Genomic DNA, 20,505 nt, shown 5'->3' on the forward strand with positions numbered 1-20,505 from the left:
CATGGAAGAAACACCACTTTTTCTGCCATTTTTAACAGCAGCTTCCTGTCCCTGGGGCTATTTCACAATGGTTATAGTAGTGCATGTTTCTGAAGAGCCTCTGATGTACCAGCTCGGCACAGAGTTCATTTCCATAGCATCCCATGATTTGAGAATGCTGCTGGGCTGTTCTCCTCCTGAGGCCACTACAGCATGTTGACGTGGGGAAATTTGAGCTAGTCCTGTGCAGACTAATTAGTTTTACCTGTATCTGAAGGCTCTGTTTACAGCTTTCTATTGGGGTTCTCTCATCTTCCCTGCATCAGCATTTTAAAAGTTAGAGAAACTGCTCTGTGAGTAACTTTCAGCCTTCAAAATAAAACTAGAAAAAAGGTTGGTGCCCAGCATATGCTCTTCCACAGTACGGTCATGAAAGTCTCCTTCCATAGCTTTGGTGTGATTTGTTCATCCTTTGAATGCAGTCAGGGGCTTCAGTACAGGGCAGGGCCCTGTTGTGCTGTTATATAGGCTCTGACTTAAAGCCTTTGTAGTCTGGTAGCTTTAGCATATGACACATCGACCAAATTATGAATATGTAGAAGATTGCTAAAGATGAGATGTGACAGATTTCATTATTAGTTTTGAAAAAGGTCTTGCAAATGTCTAATAAATCCCTCCATGCTCTTAAAATTAGTTTAAAGAATGCCCAACTTAATGTTTTTTTGAATTATTATTGACTTTATATCAGATTAACTTGTAGGTGGTTTATGTTTGCTGCCAGATTATTGAGATGTGGTATTTTCAATTGGGAGGCTTCAAAATTTGAGATCTAGCATCAACACAGGTATGACATCACCCTCTCTGTGACCCAGAAATTTACATAGCACACTTTTCTCATTCATTTATGGTCATAGTGTTATAAATTTCAGACTTTTCCCACACTTCCAATTCCATTGGCAGGCTGGAAAGTAATGCTAAACTGTACATGACCTAAACAGGATCAGGAGAAGGACTTTACATTCAAACAAACATAGTTTGTTTAGTATTTGTTTTTGTTTAACTGGCCTTCGCTTTTAGAAACGTTGGGAGTATCAGCTAGAAAATTGATATATTTGGAGTGACTCCTAAGCAGGAATGTAGATTCTGTACCTTTGGGGTTACTTTTTCATCTCATCTATTATGTTGATAGGTGATGCAGAAAATTACAAGGAGGGAAAAAAAGAAAAAAAAAAAAAAAAAGAAAAAAGTGGATGAATGTTTATCTTCCTGTAAAAGCATAATGATTGATAGACCCTGCATAGATAAGGGGGAATATGTGAATGTACATTTTAACTGCACTTGAGGGGAAAAAATAAAGAAAAAAATGAGCAAAGAAGTCCTGCAACAGTTAGTTCTGCTTGTTGGTTTCAGGTTACCGCATGAGATTAGGATCTAGCACAGACAAAAAGGATTCAGGTCGCCTTCATGTTGATTTTGCTCAGGCAAGAGATGACTTTTATGAATGGGAATGCAAACAAAGAATGCTGGCCCGAGAAGAACGCCACAGACGTAAAATGGAAGAAGACAGACTGCGCCCTCCTTCTCCTCCGGCAATAATGCATTATTCCGAACACGAAGCTGCTTTGCTGGCTGAAAAATTGAAAGGTAAGCAGCATTTGATACTTTGCAGTGCATTATGCCTTAAAAGCAGGAGCCATCCAGAAGTCAGAACAGGGGAGGTGATTTCTCTCCGATGTATTTCATTACCTGACCTGTTAGCCTTTCCCCATTCCTCTGCCATTTTTATGTCAGTGGTAATGATACTCACCCACCTGCTAGGAATGTATAGCATCTGTCCATCTAGCTGTGCTTTAACAGCCAAAACACAACTTTTAGAAAACTATAGAGTGGGATTTTTTTCTACTCAGTTGATGTCATCATCTGCTTTGGAAATTATAATAAGACAGGTTGTTACACACATCCTTCATATTAAAACCCTGATTCTTAAAATGCTTTTATTTAACTGGGAGATATTTTATTATATTACATGCATGTGAGTGTCCTAACTCCTGTTATTTAAATTGCCTTCATGAACCATATTTTAACATTGCCCTCAGTTGCAGTGGCACAATTTATCTCTGGCACACACCATCCATTCTTTCATTCCCTCTTTAGGGTTAGAAGTACATGCGCAAGATAACATATTGTTTTCTTCATGGTTTGCTTGCTTGTTTGTTTTTGTCTGGGAACACTCGCCAAGTTAGTATTTTACAAAGTTGAAGCTTAATGATTTCTGTCTTTTAAAGTTAACAAACAAAGCAAGAAGCAAAGAAATAAAAATATTCATAGTAAAGAAATAATAAAAAGTCACATAAACAACGCCTCATACCTCTTAGAGTTGTGTTTGTTTTCATTAAGCATTTAGCAACTGTGTTTGGCATTCTTTCCCCATGTGGTAGCCAAGCACATTACTTTACTGTGTGCCAGGTCACAAGAAACTGATGCTTGCCACTGTTTCGGAATTACCCAGATTAGACATAGGGTATCTAGCTGTCAACACGTTGGCCTCTGTTCTAACTATGAAACGTGTTTGGGAAGCTGCAGGAGGACATTGCAAAGTGTTGCATCCTTGGAGCATGGAGCAGAGATGCACCCTACTGTCTCGTTGAGTACTGCATTGGTCGCTGTTACATCAGCTGCTTGCTAGTTTGGCTTACTGATATTCTGACCACATATGCTTCACTATTAAATAACACTTTAAATAACTGAGAGATTGGTAAAATAACCCAGAGGGACTGATAGACCAGGAGGAAAGGAAGAATGAAGTCCATGTATAAGAATTTTTATTTCTTACCTAGCTTCCAGTCCAGCTTCTCTAGAGGTTATGCAATACAATACAGCTTTAGATCCATCTGTTCCCAGAATCTGTTTTCAATTGAATATTTTAGAAGTTAATCTTTTTTAGGGAAGTTTTTCTTTATGTAGCAAGGCCTAGAGGTTTCCTGAACTAAGCCAGAAAATGCAAGAAGTCTGGGCAATTTCTTCCATATGGCTGGCCATTGCTTAGGGCAAGTGAATGTGGGTTTTTGCAAGATGTTTCAGACGCTTATATTTAGAATAGTTTTCTTTTCAATCTGGGAAGTTTCCATGCTTAATTAAAGCTTATTCCAAGTTTTTAGAGCTTTGGTTCTCTTGAAGGACATTTGACCAGAGCTTGTCATATATGCACAAGTTTAATATAGCAATGTTTTGATCATGATAGAGGCCAACTACTTCTCTGGAAATTAAAATAAACTTTCAGAAACATACAGAACTAAATATAAGCAATTAAGAAACCAAAATGTTAAGATTATTTTTAAAGGGTTAAAAAACACTATAATCCAGCAGCAAAATGTATTGCAGTTTTAAGAATGGTTTTAATTAACTGGTTTAATTTAATGGTTTCAATTAACATTGACTTTTAGTGATATTAACAGCACCAGTTCTGCATCTGCATAGACTGTTGGAGATGGAGAATGCAAAGAAGCCCCCTCCATTCTCACTGGGTTGTCTCCTGTACTAGGTACTCTAGAAAGGAGAAATGCAATCCAGTCATTTTACTGGTGCATGCTGCTGCATTTCCAATAGCATCTTGGCTGGTACCTGTGAGGGAGAGTGTAGAATATTAAAACCTCCCTTGGGCAACACAGATTCACCATGAGCCCCTGTGTGACATCCTAAAACTAGAGGTAAATCTACAGTCTCTTACTCTGACAAGGGTCAGTTCATGTCATCACACACTCAGAATTTAAATGTGGGCTTCAGTGAAGCTAACAGAAGATATATATATATATACATATATTTATACATACGTATATTTATAAACTTGGGGTCAAAATATCATTTCTCTGGGTAGCACCAGATTTGCATTGCTTCAAAATCCTGGACAATCCATCCATCAAAATATATCTGCTCTTGGAAGGATTTACCTTGAGAGACTGGTTGTTGAGCAGATGCCTTGCAGTTATTTTCTTAAGGAAAGTCATGACCTTCCCATGGTACCCACTTCAAAAGTGTTCTGAGCTCTGTTGCTAACTCATGAGGTAGAGTTGCAGGTGCCCAACATGCAGGTTTCAGCACCTGCAGTGCCTCCAGAACTTCACTGAGCAACACTAGCTGAAAAGCAAGCCAAGATAGCTAAACATCTGTCATCCCAAGATACTGCTCTGCAATCACAGATGTAGACAACTTGGTCTGAGTCCAAGGAACTTTTGTTGTCAAAATAACCTTGGAAATTCCTGACAGCAAGGAAATCTGTTGGTGAGCAGAGATGAACTAGGCTCATCAAATAGTTCTCTGTTACGGTCTTTAGATATTTATTGTGTCTATAATAGAGGTGACAATATCTTTTTTCACCTCCCACAAACTGCAGCATAAGACTTAAAGAAATCATTGTTTTTGTGTACCAGACTTGGCTGCAAACTCTTATCCCAGTATTGCCAGCTTATTCCTATTTACCTCATGTGCTAAAGACACCTGACGTGGCAGTAACTGGCAGATAATTTTGTATAGGGAGTTATTTTTTCCCTTTTATGACCTTTCAAACCACTAAAGTTGACTTGAAGGGAGAATAATTAATTAATTAATTAAAAAATAAGTGTTTTTTTTTTTTTTTTTTTTAATAGTAAAGCAAAATTTCACTTTTTCAAAAGGTGCTTTTCAAATCTAATTTTTGACTCAATTATTCCAAAGTTGGATGTAAATGTGCAAATAGTTTCAAAAACCATTGTCTGATCACCAAGGAGTAAGATAAAAGCTAAGCCCAACTTGTGTTAGTTAAACTTCTAGCTTGCTTTCTGAGATCCTCTTGCCTTAGTTAAAAGTCTGTGTTTCCTCAAAAAATGTCTCAATAATTTCGTAGATATGATTTCTGAAAAATCAGGATCTCTTACAGTGAAATGTTACCGTCAACGTGAACTGTCCTCCTTAAAGAGCTTTGAGAATAGTCTTTGAATTCTTATGCAAACAAACACATCAAAATATTATGCCTTTTGCTATTATATTATAAAAATGTGACCTTCTTTTCTTCTGGTTCATTGCAGCTTTCTTGTTTCATGCATGTATTTCAGATTTTGATTCCTTGGTATTAAATCAGATGTGTTATTACTGCGCAGTGAGATGTGTCGGTAGATATTTGGGATCAAATTTGCATATTCTTACATCTGTTTTCCTGGGTACTGTATAAATGGTTGAGTAACGTGGTGCCCAGAACATCACACAACTAGAGATGAACTGAACCTTTCATCTTTAAGTGGAATGCTGCTCTGTCAGGTGTATTGGAACAAATCATTTTAATCTGTGTGCTTATGACATTTGTGTTTCAAAGCAGAGTTTCAAACGTTATGGTATTCTTAATTCGAGCATATCTGTACCTAATGGTATCATCTTCAGAAATCACTTCTTGCAAATAAGCTCCTTTAAAATGTTACGTCTGTCTTATTTGCTGCAAATAGTTACATAGTTCCACCATTTAACAAAGACATCTCTTCATATCTGACTATCTGTTTTTTAAATATTTTGCGAAAAAGAGACATAAACATCTGCAAGTCATATGCAATACCCTGATATTTACCGCCCTTTTAAATACAGTGTCTCTTTATGAGCACAGGAAAGTTTTTCTTGTGGTATTCCATTTAAAAAAATATATAATAATTTGAAAAATTGAGAAGCTGCTGCTTTGCCAGGCACTGTATTATCCCCTGAAGAGAGAACAGATTGGAAATTTAAATAAATAGATGGCAGTTACAGTAGAGTGAGCTAACTGGGGATGCATCTTGTGCAAGATTCAGGTAACATCAAGCCTGACAATCTCAACCCTTGCACATCGTTTGAAATATAAACAACGTTTAATTGCTTGGGAAATAGGATATTTCACCGAGAAGAAAACTGCGCTGCTGTCGGTCTTGCTCTGCACTTGAGAGCCAGATCTGGGGAGTGCTGCAGACGCAGTACAGTTATCCAGAGAGGCAGGTCTCACACTGACAGGATAGACCTCAGCACCAGTCTGTGTCGAAGAGGGAGGCAAAGCTGAGATCCTCTTAACAAATCTAATGTGTGCCAGGTTTAATTGTCACTGAAAGACTCCAGACCTTTTTTTAGCACAGTCTTTTTTTATTAGTAGTATATCAAGGCACAGACCTACAATAGACATGCTTTGAGGCTTTAGCATCAAATCTGTTCGCTCACCCTCCCTGTTCCTTAAGATTATCATCTTCTCCTTCCCTCTTCCATATGCTGCTGACATCTGCTGTGGCACTATACATCTGGCTCAGAGTGCATCAGTCAGGGGCTACGAGCAGGCACATTGCAAGGGTGGTTTTGTCTCCTGGCAAAAGAGTGGAAGGTGGGTTCAGCTATCAGTGGCCTGATAACCCACTTCCCTTGGCACTTCATTCCGTAAACCTGCAAGAAATACATTTGCTGTTAAGTGTGTTACCAAAAGTGCCCTCCCTCACCTAATCTGTATTATATCAATGCAATTTTTAAGGTTTTATTATAAACCCACTTGATTAAATGTGCAGCACTGCAAAACGACTCGAGTTAATTACTATGAACTGGGAAATTGCAGCTCACTGATCTGAAAGTTTGTGGTGTGATTTTTGAGAAATAGGGAGGAAACGCAGTACCTTCATAATTACTTTTTATTGGCAATAATGGCATCAGCAGGATAAGATAATGGATTTCTCTGTCTCACACAAAACACCCACCCCTAGAAGAATCTTGCGTGACTGAATCTGGAAGGAGTTTGGTGATATAGGGAGGAGAGATTTGAGAGATTTCCTTTTAAGATATCTTTTAGTAAACATATATATATGTATAATCTAGTTTCACTTACTCATTTATTACATAACTGCAAAAGTTTCTCTAGGGTAGCATATAGTTAAGAAAGAGTAAGGTGGATGATTAATCTTTCTTTAAAGTAACTCTTTGGCAGTAAGAATATTTATTCCCAGATTCTCACTTATTATGCAGTACCATTGGGTTAAAATTGCTATTAATCCCCAAAGCACCAGACTGATGTGTGTGGTGTGTGGCACAGTTATATAAAGTATTTGAGCAGGGAAAAAAGAAGGTGAGGGTAGCAGACTGAAGAGTTGTGTTTCTAGGTCAGTGCGAGACACTCTGTGCAGGAGAAGCTCTTAAGCCAAGAGAAAAATAGGTCATCATTGTGGCACCAAGAGTAGCGTGTGCTGGAAAGCAAATTGTTCCTGATGCACAGGGGAGCTAGGTTGAACTTGCTGATGAGTGATGTTACTACACCTTTTCTCTGACCCGATTCACCCACATCAGTCACGCACTGGGGTTTGTCATTTTTTGTTTTGAATTCAGTGCTTGCAGCTTAGAAATCTTAGTTACAGTCTAACAAATTATCAGATCAGAAGTCAGATTAACAGTAACCTTGCTCAAACATCCTCACTGCTGCAGTTATATGGAGTGCAGCATTCTGCAACCTGAGTTGGCTTCTGCCCCTTTCCTGTGATAATTGGGCTCGGTTTGACAAACTGGCTGTGGGATGTGATCAGATGGGCAGCTGCAGGCAGACCTGAGGGTGTGTAACCGCCAGGAAGTGGACGGTGCTGAGCTGGTGGGCATGAGGCAGGGAACACATCTTCCTGTGGTACAGCTACAGCTGGCAGAGGACAAGCTGTCAGTCAGAGGCAGATGGATGGGATGCAGCCCATGGCTCTTGTCCCCTCTCAATGTACCCTGTGGCACAGACATTCTCAGATGCAGTGATACCTTCAAGAGTTGTTTGTTAACTGGATTTCTTCTGGTCCAGGCAGAGCTTAAAGGCATACCTAGCTCTTCCTATTTCACAGAAGGGCCAGAGAAAAATGAGATCATTAATGCAAACTAAAGCATATGCAATGAGCATATGCTCTCTAGGTGCAGGCATTAAGATAACGAACAACAGCTCTGTCCTTAACCATCTCCTTGCAAGCCTAAGAGACTGCATTAGGGGAGCAAGATTAGGATCAAGAGATAGTATGTGCTGACTTTGGACAACAGCATGTCCAATAGGACAACACAGAATAGCTATACTTTAGACAGGCTCCCAGGGTTGTGTGAATTATCTCAGGTATTTTTCAAGTGTTTGAAAAAGCCTAGCTTTGGGAAGATACTGACAAAGCTAAAAGCAGCTATAGTTGCAATGTATGATCTTGCCCTGTCTGAAAGTCCAGCATACAATGTCATTCTTGAAATACAGAAATATAAAGTTGGCTATATTTGGAATATATACTCAAATATAAAAATGATAATAATAAGAGTGTTTGAATACATGGCTTTAGAGTGATGGATTAATCTGTCTTCTTTGTAATAGCTAGGGCCTTAGAAACCATCACCCCAGTTGTGAAAGCACCTTATGAAGGTGCTTAACATTGAGAAACAAATAGTCACAAAATTTTAGATTCCTCTGAGCTGAATTCTGCTAGGTGTTATACCAGGGAAACTTCATAAACTGAGAATAAAATCTTTGTTTCCAATGCTTTTTCCCAGTTTGACATTTGCTAGTCATTCTTGTCATAGCTTTTTCTATTAAGAAGTTAGTGCCTGTTGGGGTTGCTTGGAGGTCGTCAAATTATACGCAGAAAAATGCAAAACATTTGTCAACAATTGTTCCCTTTTTTCATAGAAATATCCCTGATGACAATTTGCCAGACAGCTGTAAGGATGCATTTTCTTTTCTTTATATTTCATTTCATCCAAGTTGTGAGCTAGGATTTGAGTTCCAAATATCTTCAGTTCATATAAGAAGTATCGTACCTCTAGAGGCACTGAGTCTAGCAGCACCTGGAAATCTCCAGCAACAGACACCCAACAATAGGTGGGTATATGAAAAAGTCACAGTGTGCATCACAGCTTGCTGTGTAACTTGAAAACCCGACACATGTACACAAAAGCTGGCTGTTCTGCAACTGGTGTACTTGTGTAATAGCTGGGATTCCTCAGACCAAATGCTGATGTCTCTTGCAGAGATGTCAATATGAGCAGGGTACCTCAGGCTTCCTTTACAGCTGGTTGAGGGAAGCAGGCACTTTTGAGGCACGTTTTGCCTCACCTTGAAGTAGGCAGCTAAAACAGGACCAACAAAACATATCGAGGTAGTGTCCAACTCTTTCCATTGACTGTACCAAGAGTGTACAAACTCAAGTTGACATGAAGGAGATGAATCCTACCCTACTTACTTAAAAAGTGCTGCAACTTGGAGGAGAAATGATTTAAGTGCAAGAAATAAATTGCTGTGTGCTTATTTTTAAGGAACAATTACATATGAGAGCATTTCTTATATAAAGGAATTTATTTTAAGAGTATGTTTTTAAACAGTGTATATTTATGTGCATCCTACCGCAAGGGAATTATTTTGAACAGAATTAGGAGTTTTGTTTTATTTTTTTAATGAATGGTTGCAATCATAAGATAGTTCATGCTCTGCTTAAATTAGATTCCATCGCTGCATTTCTTCTGCTATTTATCTACTAAATAAAAAATAAATGAACAATCTGGTATAAAAATCTGATTTTCCAAGTGAACCTCTGATTGCTCAGAAAGAGTCCCCGCATTCTGGATGAAGAAAATTAATTCACAGTGAGTTACCTTGTACCAGTCACTGAGCAGTTGATTTAGGAATAGAAAAATATTTCTATTTTTTCTATTTCTAGAAGGTGAAATAAGGAAATTTTAGAACTGTAGATAAAAGATTTTATTAACTAATGTGCTCCTGTTGTGAATATATTACCCTCTAGCATTTTTTAATGTATCTTCTAATTATGTAATCAATGAAGATTCTGATGTTTACCAATGAAACTTTTTTTCCTGCTAGTACAGAGCTATGAATTAACTATAGCAAGCCCACAGTCCTCTGCAGTTCCTTGGCATTATAGTAAGTCGAAAACAAGTTTTCAGCATGTCCTTTTAAATGGGTTGAATCCGTCTGGCAGATGGATGACATGTTTATGTACATCCCTTACACACACCAACTGTGCCTGATAAAAGCAAAACAAAAGAAGGGGTGTTTTCATTTCGTGTAGATTCTGAAGCAAAACAACACATAGCCATGTATTGTGGAGAGACTGAAGTAGGAAAAAGGGAAAATGGCTCTGTGCAAAGAATTTTCCTGATACATCTCCATGAAATGTTATTGCCCAGTTCTGCACACTTTTTCTTCACAGGTCATGGTGTATCTCTTCAGAGGTGTTTCTGTGCACCATTTCTCCCAACTTTGAGGTTCATGTCTTGGCCCCCATTGAATGGGATAATTTACTCAAAATGGTGCTTGATAAATTGGTGGGATGATAAATTATTTGGGACGATACAGATAATGATGTCTACAAAGAAAAAGAACATTCAGCTGCAGTTACTCTCTACTCACAGTCTATTACATCATTGGAGTTAACGGGTTGATGTCATCCTCAGGGTGACCTGACTCTACAGATTGTTGGAAATTGCATGCTAACATTCCCTAAAGCACTTACAGGTTATTCTTATTGACTACTGTAATTATAATAAACATTATGTTCCAGGAGTGAGTTCTTGGCTGCATTGGATTTGTGACATCCAGCTCCCATGTATTTCAGGAGGCTGAAGCTTGGAGAGTGGTTTGGTTTATCAGTGAAGAGGTTTCGCACAAGTTTTGCTTACATGTATTTTTTCTAAGGCCCATATTCAGACAACTTCACTCATCGGAGCCACTTAATGCATACCTGCTTTGTATACATCCAGGGAAGCTAAAATGTGGAGACAAATCCAAGGGGACAATACAGAAAATGAAGATCCCCAACTACCTCTTCCTCTTCAGAGACAATTACTTAATGAATGATGATGATGATAAATCACATGTAATGTAAAGTCACAACAGATACATCATCATACAGAGAAAGGATGTTATGATGCTCTTATTTTGCATTTTTTTCTAGAGATATTGAGTGAATGTGCGTTCACAGAGAGCAGAGAGCAAATTCCATTGCTATAGCTGAAAGCATGTTTCAGTTACTAAGATGCTAAAGATAAGGCAAAGTAAGATCTGCTCCTCACAGGCTGTGGGCACAGAGCATGGCACTTTTCCTCTCTGCACTTTAAGCTCTTCACCTCTTAGGGAAGTGATTACTGATTGGGAATAAGAGCCCAAATCATCACTTGAGTATTAGTATTTCTTTATTCTTTGCACATGGAGTGCAGAGTCTTAGAAACGATGTCCACATTTTTGTATTCTCCAGCACAGTTGGTTAGTTTTAATATTTTCCAATTTTTGTTTTAAATGTCTTTTGGCTACAACTATACTACCTCTCTGTACCTTAATGACATACCTTCTACAGAAAGTTGTACCTATCATCTAAAACATATGATGAAATCTAAGCAGCAAGGACCAGACGAACTGTTTAAAATGATTTGTTGGGAAATTGAAGTTTTATAGAATAAAACCTGAAAAAAAAGAGATAGAATTGCATAAAAAAAATGGTTCCACCGGAAGACACTGTTGTACTAACGTTTTCTTGCAGTTTGCTCTAAATGGGACTTAAAAAGGAATGTGTCCTCTTAATCCTGATGAAGCCAGAAGTGCAATGGATGCTGTGTTAAGAGTCTTCTGAGGAAGCAGAGAGCACTGTAAGAGGAAATCAGATTACCTGGGGAAGAAGTATACAAAATTTAGCCACCAGGTTTTGTTGATCTTTCTGCAGAGAAATATAACTTCAGTTACATGAATGCTAATCAAAAAGCAGTAATCCAGGTATTTGCCTGAATTCATTTGGACTCCTTTAAGAAAAATGTTGAAAATAAAGCACAGACAAATTGAAAACACAAAATAAATACAGACACATCTCTGTTCAAAGCAGTTCCTTGTAATTAATCAGTGCTTCAAGCAGAAGTTGTTCAGCCTAGTCATTGTTCATTAATTAAGAAATGTGATGGTAGTGAAATCTGTTGACAAAAGTAGGGCTGAGGTCCAAGCTCCAAGACTGAGCTTTCGGCAAAAAGATTAACAAGGACAAATTTCATTTCTTTGGTGATTCTTGTAACATAAAGTTCTCCTCACTCCTCTCTAAGGTCATTTCATATGCTGAACAGCTTAAGGGAGCTGTTGCAAAAGAGAGGAGTCAGCCCATGGATGTATGTGGGCTGCTTTTTATTGTGAGAAAGCTATTAGAATAAGCAGAAGGCAAGTCTTGAAGGAAGATTTATGAAGCTTCACATGGTAGCATTGGCTTCCTACATCTGATAGAACAAAGGACCCCAAAATTTGCCCCAAGTGATATACTGTGAGCATGATTTACAGTGATTTTAATGTGACACAGAGCAGAAAATCTGTTCTTGACAGGATATTTATGTCTGCAATTTAAAACCCAATGTTTTGATTGTTCTAGATGATAGCAAGTTTTCGGAGGCCATCACAGTGCTGCTTACCTGGATTGAGCGAGGCGAGGTGAATCGTCGCTCTGCAAACCAGTTTTATTCGATGGTACAGTCCGCAAACAGCCACGTTCGCCGGCTCATGAATGAAAAGGCAGCTCATGAGCAAGAGATGGAGCAAGCCAAGGAGAGTTTTAAAAATGCCTTAACAGGGATCTTGACACAATGTAAGTAACTCCTTTTTGTCCGGTGGTGTTGTAGTGATGGTGGTGGTGGTGGTAGTGGTTGTTTTTTTTATCATTTTATTTGTTTATTTGGGGGTAAGTAGTTGCAATGCAGTCATATTCTACTTCATGTCCTATTTCATACTCTATTGGCAATTGGAGGAACAAGGACCATTCCTAAGAGCTTATTTCTCAAGGTGAGCAAAGTTTCAGTAGTTTTTATTTATTATATTACTATTAATAGATGAAGACATGCTCTATGCATAATGTCTACAATTACATAGGCGAAAACACTTCAGGAACGAACCAGACAGAAGCCTCCCTGCTCTGAAAAAAGATCATGCTTTTGTGGAGAGAAGTGATTTTTAACCTTTGAGTTACAGCTCAGGCAATTACAGAATAGAGGACAATTAGGTTATATTTTTAACCTGGGTTTAGGCAAAGGCAGTAGGATTCAGAAACTTAGGGATATATTCACAGCATACCAGGCCACCCCCACAGTCGGAGAATATGCTGTACCACTGCTGGCATCAGGACTGCTCAGCTGATGCAATGCCAATATTAATTTGGCAGATAAACTGCCTTAAATATTTAGTGCTGGCAGCTATTTCCTTAGTACAGAAATATAATCAATGAAGTTACCTTAATGGGTTTCCCTCATAAAACAGCAATCGGAAATTTCCCTAGAAGTGTTTTTCAAAGGAAAGAAAGGAGGAAATAGGAGAGATAGAAGAGAGAAAAAGAGAAAAGAGAAAAGAGAAAAGAGAAAAGAGAAAAGAGAAAAAAAGAGAGAAAAGAAGAGAAGAGAGAGGAAGAGAAGAGAAGAGAAGAGAAGAGAAGAGAGAGAAGAGAAGAGAAGAGAAGAGAAGAGAAGAGAAGAGAAGAGAAGAGAAGAGAAGAGAAGAGAAGAGAAGAGAAGAGAAGAGAAAGAGAAGAGAAGAGAAGAGAAGAGAAGAGAAGAGAAGAGAAGAGAAGAGAAGAGAAGAGAAGAGAAAGAGAAGAGAAAGAGAAGAGAAGAGAAGAGAGAAGAGAAGAGAAGAGAAGAGAAGAGAAGAGAAGAGAAGAGAAGAGAAAGAAGAGAAGAGAAGAGAAGAGAAGAGAAGAGAAGAGAAGAAGAGAAGAGAAGAGAAGAGAAGAGAAGAGAAGAGAAGTAGAAGAGAAGAGAAGAGAAGAGAAGAGAAGAAGGAGAAGAGAAGAGAAGAGAAGAGAAGAGGATTTCATTGTTGCTAAGTTTTATCATGTCTATGTAATATCTTTGGGCCCATTTACTTCATCTAACCCCCAAATTGTGAAATAATGTCATGCTCAAGCAAGAAGCTTTATGATACTCAGAAACATGGAGCATGGAACTAGCTTTAACATGCAAATTAAAAACAAAAACTGGGACAATTTAACAGATGGTGGGCAATGCAGTTGTTGCATTGCAATTTCTGAATCACACCCCTAATCTTTACATAAAATCTTGAACCCTAAAGGCTCTTCTGCACTATTTTTCTGTCCCACAAGTTCCTGAAAGCTTCCTGCATAGTTGATGGAGAGCTCAGCACCTCAGAATACCAGTTCAGCCCTAGGAAAACTGTCCTTCTAATTTAAGAGTTTAGACACCTGAACCTAGTAAGAAAGAATAGTAAGTAAATTTCTTACTATTCATTAGTAAGAAAGAATCTGGGCCATGAGCATTTGGTTTCTGAGGACATATGTTCAGTGAGTAAATTTTAAAAGTCAGCTAATTCCCCTGGTAATTTGCTAGGCAATGTCATCTCCTGTCTCAGCAACTAGAAAACAGTGTGAGGAGCAGAGACATGGGCACCACACAGGCTGTTCAATTTTTGTATGCAACAGCCAGCCCCAGTATTCAGAAATACCTTCTTCAGCTGCATTAAAAAAAAAAAAAAAATCCCCCATTGTCAGCAGGCTGAACTTTAGTTAAATCTGTCTAAATTAGCCCGTTTGTCACCACTGTTGTGGAACATCTGTCACTTGGAAATAGAGATCCCTGTAGTTTCAGGTGGAAACTTGCAGTTTGGCTATCTGGTTTGTTCCTGTAATGTGCTGAATGTTGAACTTACAGAAATGACAATAGGTCTGGCTTCAAAACATGAGTCTCAGAGTGATAAAGTCACAGCAATGGCCTGGAAGAAGAGAGTTTCTGGCACGTCTGGCCATTGAGGACAAGGTCAGCAAAAAACACAGGCTCAGGGAAAGGTGTTACACGCTGTGGATTTTATAAGAACAAATTTTATGAGCTTTGCAGCTGCTCCATATTGGTTATTTTATAAACATCATAAACATTGGCCATTATTAGCATTAATGTCTTATTAAAATTCTCTGCAAACTTGCTATGAACAGATGGATGATGTTTTGCTTTACACGTGTATATGCCTAAGATTACTAAACATGGAGAATGTGAAATAAGCTTCCTCTTTTCAAGAATTTTCTTCTATTTGAGTTGATCCACAGAATGTTTTATGCCTCCTCTTCCATTGTTTTCTCACAACCCTATTTAATGAACTACAATATGTCAATTTATGAAGAAGAATCTGAAAATGCTAGGTGTCCAAAATAGGAATGTGGTCTATTAAATACCGCAAAGTGACAAAAAGCACTTCTGCTGTTCTGCAGTAAGGATCCAAAAGTCCAGTGTAATGCTGCAGCTCTGTGGCCATTTGACGTATATATTAAAATATTTTTAAAATACTATATATTGCTCCTCTGTTGTGACCTGTGTCAGACGTCCAAGTCTGAGCTGACCACTCTGGGCCTTCTTTGCAGTGAACAGAGAAAAATAAGCATTTCCAGAGGAAAAGTCATCAGACCCACCTTGTAGTGCTCTTCCAGCAAGATGAATCATCCCTTGGAGATGCTGCTTTGTTTTTCTCTGCTGCCCATAGAGGACTCTTAGAGGGCCTAGCTCAGAACCAGATGTCCAACTTTCACATGCATAGTCTGGGGTCAATTAATCCCACTTACTGTGTGCAATCTTAACACAGAAGGACATTGCATAAGGGAAGAACTTAGAGTTAGGTAAAAATGCCAGTGTTGTAGCAGTGAATAGTATGGGGAGTGAAGAAGAAATAAGTTAAGCAAATGGGCTTGAAGTGCACTCACCTGGAACACATATGCCGTCTATGTGGGTCTCAGTATAAAATGCTTTCTTATTAATGAGGATTAGTGTGGCCAGAACATTTCAGCTTATTGGCCTAGACACTAAAGAAGTACAGGTATTGAAATTCCTGCTACCTATTTCTGCCTTCAGGTATTTAGAAGATTACCAAGTGGATTACCCCTAAAAAATCGGGTCAAGTGTTCAGGACGTGAATTAATTACCTAACCAAGATACTTGTGCCAGGATAATCAGCAAAATAAAGTTTAATACTGCTGTCATACCACCAACTTACAGTCCCTGATTTAAGTTCTACAGGGATTCTTAGTCTCCTTATGGTGTTTCTTCAGTTATTTAAAGGATAACAAGAGAAAAATGTCCATTTTCTTCTTTGTATTAAGTTAGTTAGTTTTCCTAGATTTAAATCTATGGTTAAAATATGGATTGTTCCGTCTTTGTGGTTTGATTTCTAAATTTTTCCTCTTTACTTGCATTGCACCGTTACATGTGACACTGCTCCTTGCCTTTCCATGCATCTCCTTTTAATTTCCTCCCAAACCACCTTTTCAGCCTAAGGCTTATACATGTTGATCCTCATGTTTAAGAAAAATGAAAGCCCTAGAGACATCTGTGTTGGGTTGTTTTTTAGACTACAGCAAAGCTGCAATTCTTTCCTTTGACTTTCTCATCCATACACTGTAAATTTCATCTGCTTCTTATTGAGGTTTCAAACTACTTTGTGCAGTGTCCCTAGATGTTTTCAAAAGTACCTATAGGTGAATGAAGAGCTAAAATCCCATATTCAAATGTAAACTTTTTATCTCAAGGGCCAGAGTTACGGTGGGATGGAAGTACCACCAAACACAGACACACAGTATGATTAACAGAAGTGCCCCATAATTGGGTACTAAGCGTTTATTACACTCAGTTGGTCTTTTTTGTCACCCTTACTAATGGATGAATATTGAAGGGGCTTAGACATCAAGTTCATATCAGGGGCTATGAATCAGTCTCTCACATGCTATGGGGCACAGTGGGACTGTGTTTTTTGTCCAAGAGCATTGTGGACAGATTACTTCCTTGACACATGGTAGTTTTCACTATAATTCTGTCCATGGCCTTCAGCAAATTTCAGTGCCTAATGCCTGGAACGATCTTTTAGGCAAGTATGTTTAAGCACCCTGAGTGCTAGGGAAGGAACTGAAGCTAAGCCTCTCTCTTTCCAAGGGTGTGCTAAATGGTGTGGTTGGATGCTCTGAAAGGAAGTGTTTATCACCATAGGGTGAAGGTGTTCAGGCACCTCATCCAGAACAATCCCAGCTGGAGGAAGGTGTCTCCCTGTTTCCTATTATATGGCAAAATGAGAACGTCTATGGCACATCTCCATCCAGGGGATGTGCATAGTCTATCAGCTAGTCACAGCAGTGACCTTATATGCCCTCCCAAGTGTGAAGCCCTTCCCCTGTACATTGTAGAAAGACTGAGCTTTAACCCACCACAGTTAATTACAGATAATCACTAGGGACTTATAACCTGTGTAAAAATCCTGAAAGAGTGGATAGACACAGGTTCATCCTATAGGGCAAGCTGTAGTAGAAACCTGCAGTCATTTATTCTACTGTAACTAATAGCAGAAATGTCCTTACCTCATGGTGGACATGAGGTTACTCAAAAGGGAAGCCACTTCCCAGCAACCTTGAGATCCCTCTGTGCTTTGATTGGCATTAAGGAGAAGAGATATGCTGCAGGTTCTCACCCTACTTGACAAGCAGTAGTTAGTTCATTGGCTTTCAGTAAGCAATTTTTAAAACTAGGATGTAGACCTCTAAATCACTTACACCTATCTAAAAATGGTCATCTTAAATTTTATTCACAATGACTAACCTTACTGCTGGCATTAGGCAAGCCACTGGCAATCCAAGGTAGCAATTCACAGTACTCAAACTGGGCCAGCAGTCCATCCTGATATTTCCAGGGGACCTCATGGACAAGCTACACTTTTTTTTTTTTTTTTTTTTTTTCCATTTCAGCTACTAAATATCATGCCATCACAATAAGCAGTAAAAGCAGAGCTGTTAAAAAGTTTAGTACATTTTCTAAGTGACAGGATGCAATCTTCACTAGAACTTACAGGGTATTTGTACTGAAAATAGATTTTGCCACTAGCTGAAACCAAAATGTCAGTATCTTTTTCTTGGTACAGCTCTAATTCTGATCAGGGATTAAAACCTTGTAGTTTGGGGAAGCTTATGAAGTCTTAAAATGTGAGAATTCATATCTGTGGTTAAAAATGACATTATTAATTCTTTTTTAAAAAATAAAAGACACAGCTCTAAACGATTGCCTACTTTTTCCTGGACAGCAAGCTGGCTTCTGAGAAGAAAAAACACAGCAATTTTCATTATGTCACCGGTGCACCTTTGTCACAAAAGCCATGGTGATGGCAAAAGAAAACAAAAACAAAAACAAAAACAAAAACAAAACAAAACACGTGTATGAATGGTATCCCAGCTTTTCAAGGAGTTTTGATCAGAGTGATATTCTGTGGTTCTCTGAATCTGCTCCTGTGTAGGTGTACTCCTGCACTGGTAGGGTGAAGAAGGATGTGGGAAGGCATCCAAGGTAACTGGAGTATAGACAACAAGTAAGTAAGCAAGTACACAGCATCATCAACAAGAAGTTCATGGCAACAATATGTGCCATTGTCTACTTTTATTTTTTTGAAAATGATCTTAAGATCTGAACTGTGTAGTCCAAATTCATTCTTCTTGTAGATCTTCTTTCCATCTTGCTACTGAGAAAGAATAATTTTCGCTCCACAGTTCAATATATAGGGTGCCTGTCACTTCTTTCTGATGCTAGCAAGCTTGTTTGCTTTCTTGTGTTCTTGGATTTTATCTAAAATGTACCTGGAAGAGAGATATACATCTTTCAAGAAGTCCTGGAACCAAAGAACTTCAAACTGGAAAATTATGCAATTCATCAATTTAACTCGTTGCTAAGCATCCTTAGTAGTTTTATTCATGATACAGGATCTGAGGCTAAATACACCTTTGAGTTTACTCAGTATGGCTATTTATAAAGAAGAATCAAAGCTCTGTGGAGAAAACTGTTTTTCCCCCCTTGGAAAAGTCAGGATTGTCTCCTCAAGTTTCCCCTCTCTCCCTGATGAAGGACCTTAGTGGCAAATTGCTGTTTTCTGACCTTTTGTCAAATGGCAGAGATGTATCCAACACATTTCCCTCTCTTCTTGGTTCCCCCATAACTGAAGAGAAATAATTCTGAAGGGAAATACATTCTAAACAGACTGAATAAAATTATCCTTTCTTCTGGATTGTTCATTTTCATTCTCTGATCTCTCCCAGATATTATTTAATCTGCTTTAACATTATCAGTGCTTTCACAGACAGAATCTGAATTTTAACACACACCAAAAAAAAAAAAAAAAGTTAAAAAATCCTTTTTGAGATGTCTTCAAAAATGGACTATGGACTGGAATAAGTTTTGTTTTTCTTGTTATAGGTTTACTTCAAAAGTTCCTCTATTACTTTAAAAGAGGTAGGGTTTTCATTGATATGTTGGTGATTGTTAAAATCACCATCTTACTAGATTTTCCTTAAGTACCATACTGATGTCTTTTTTCCCAATAATCCTTCAACTTTTTAGCATATCCTCATAGCCCTGTAAATGCAGCTGGCTTCATTATTAGGGTGCTAGTTAAAATTCTCTTAGCGGTCAGACTTTTTATATGCATTCATGCTTTCTTAGTATTCTTTCAATTGCTTTGCATTAATAACAACTTTTAAAAGGATTTTCCTGCTCTTTAGTTGTCCGGTCTTACAGTCTTTCTTTCTTTTGCCAGTGACTAATTCAAAAATAGGAGCTTACTTTATGTGCAATTTTTAGGTCATCATTAAGCTCTTTGTGATAGAGATTGAGTCATATAATGTGTTTTTACAGTGCAGCCCAGATCTCAGTTGGTGTCATAGAGCACCACTATAATACAAACAAAAACATTAATCATTCATGTCATTAGTTGCCACTATTGCTTTCTACCTTGATGTATTTCTAAAAAACAAAAACAACAAAAAAATAACATCCACAATCCATCCAGTCCCTTTTGATTAGCTCATTTAGTAGGCATGCTGTTTGCTTGCTTCTATACTGATAATTTGTCCAGTAAAGCTCAGCTGGGTATCTCTATTCTTCTTTACTTGTCCTCCCATTTCCCATCTCATGTACACATGTTCTGAAAAGCATATCTATCCCGGATGTGTCTGCTGTGGCAGAGAATAGAGATGAAAGACTCCATTTCTATTTTGTTTCGCATTCTTATAATTCCTCCCTGTTTTCTGGCAGTATAAGCCTTTGTGGTTGCAACCTGTAGTGTTTCAGATAGCTTCTTCCTTTGTACTTCATATTCTTTGGATTGCTTTGTTCCTCCCATTGTCTGTAGCTTTCACTCCACCTGAAGTCAATAGGAATCTTGGTATTGATTTAAGTGTGGCCAGAATTTCAGCAGAAGCTCTTGTCCTGTTATTTTTAAGACTTTTCTTTTTCTTTATGTAGGCCATTAAATATACATAGTGCTTTACAGCAGAATAAAAGAACTCTCTCCCAAGAGATTTCTGTCTAAGACCCCATTTTCACAATTCATCCCACTCACCTGAATCCTGCAGGATCTCCTAGGTTATGTAGCAAGGTTCAAAGAAAAGAGTCATGTGCTTGAATCACATGGAAATCTGTGCTTGTGCTTAAGCAGCCTTGCTGAGCAGGGATAGAAGGAAGGGTTTGATGAGAGGTGAACTGTAAAAGTCATGTGGAAATGAATGA

The 20,505-nt window shown here is 38.3% G+C and overlaps 1 protein-coding gene across 13 annotated transcripts in view; it reads left to right on the top strand.

Moving 5' to 3' along the window:
* ENOX1 (ecto-NOX disulfide-thiol exchanger 1) overlaps positions 1-20,505 on the top strand; it is a 360,411-nt gene that overhangs the window by 265,313 nt on the left and 74,593 nt on the right. For all 13 annotated transcript variants that reach the window (XM_068675336.1, XM_068675334.1, XM_068675281.1 and 10 more), the window contains 2 exons: positions 1,390-1,623; positions 12,360-12,572. In XM_068675336.1, the coding sequence (XP_068531437.1) occupies positions 1,390-1,623; positions 12,360-12,572 (447 nt within the window). The remainder of the gene's footprint in view (positions 1-1,389; positions 1,624-12,359; positions 12,573-20,505) is intronic.

Source organism: Anas acuta, chromosome 1, assembly GCF_963932015.1.
Source record: "Anas acuta chromosome 1, bAnaAcu1.1, whole genome shotgun sequence".
In the NCBI taxonomy this organism is placed as follows: Eukaryota; Metazoa; Chordata; class Aves; order Anseriformes; family Anatidae; genus Anas; species Anas acuta.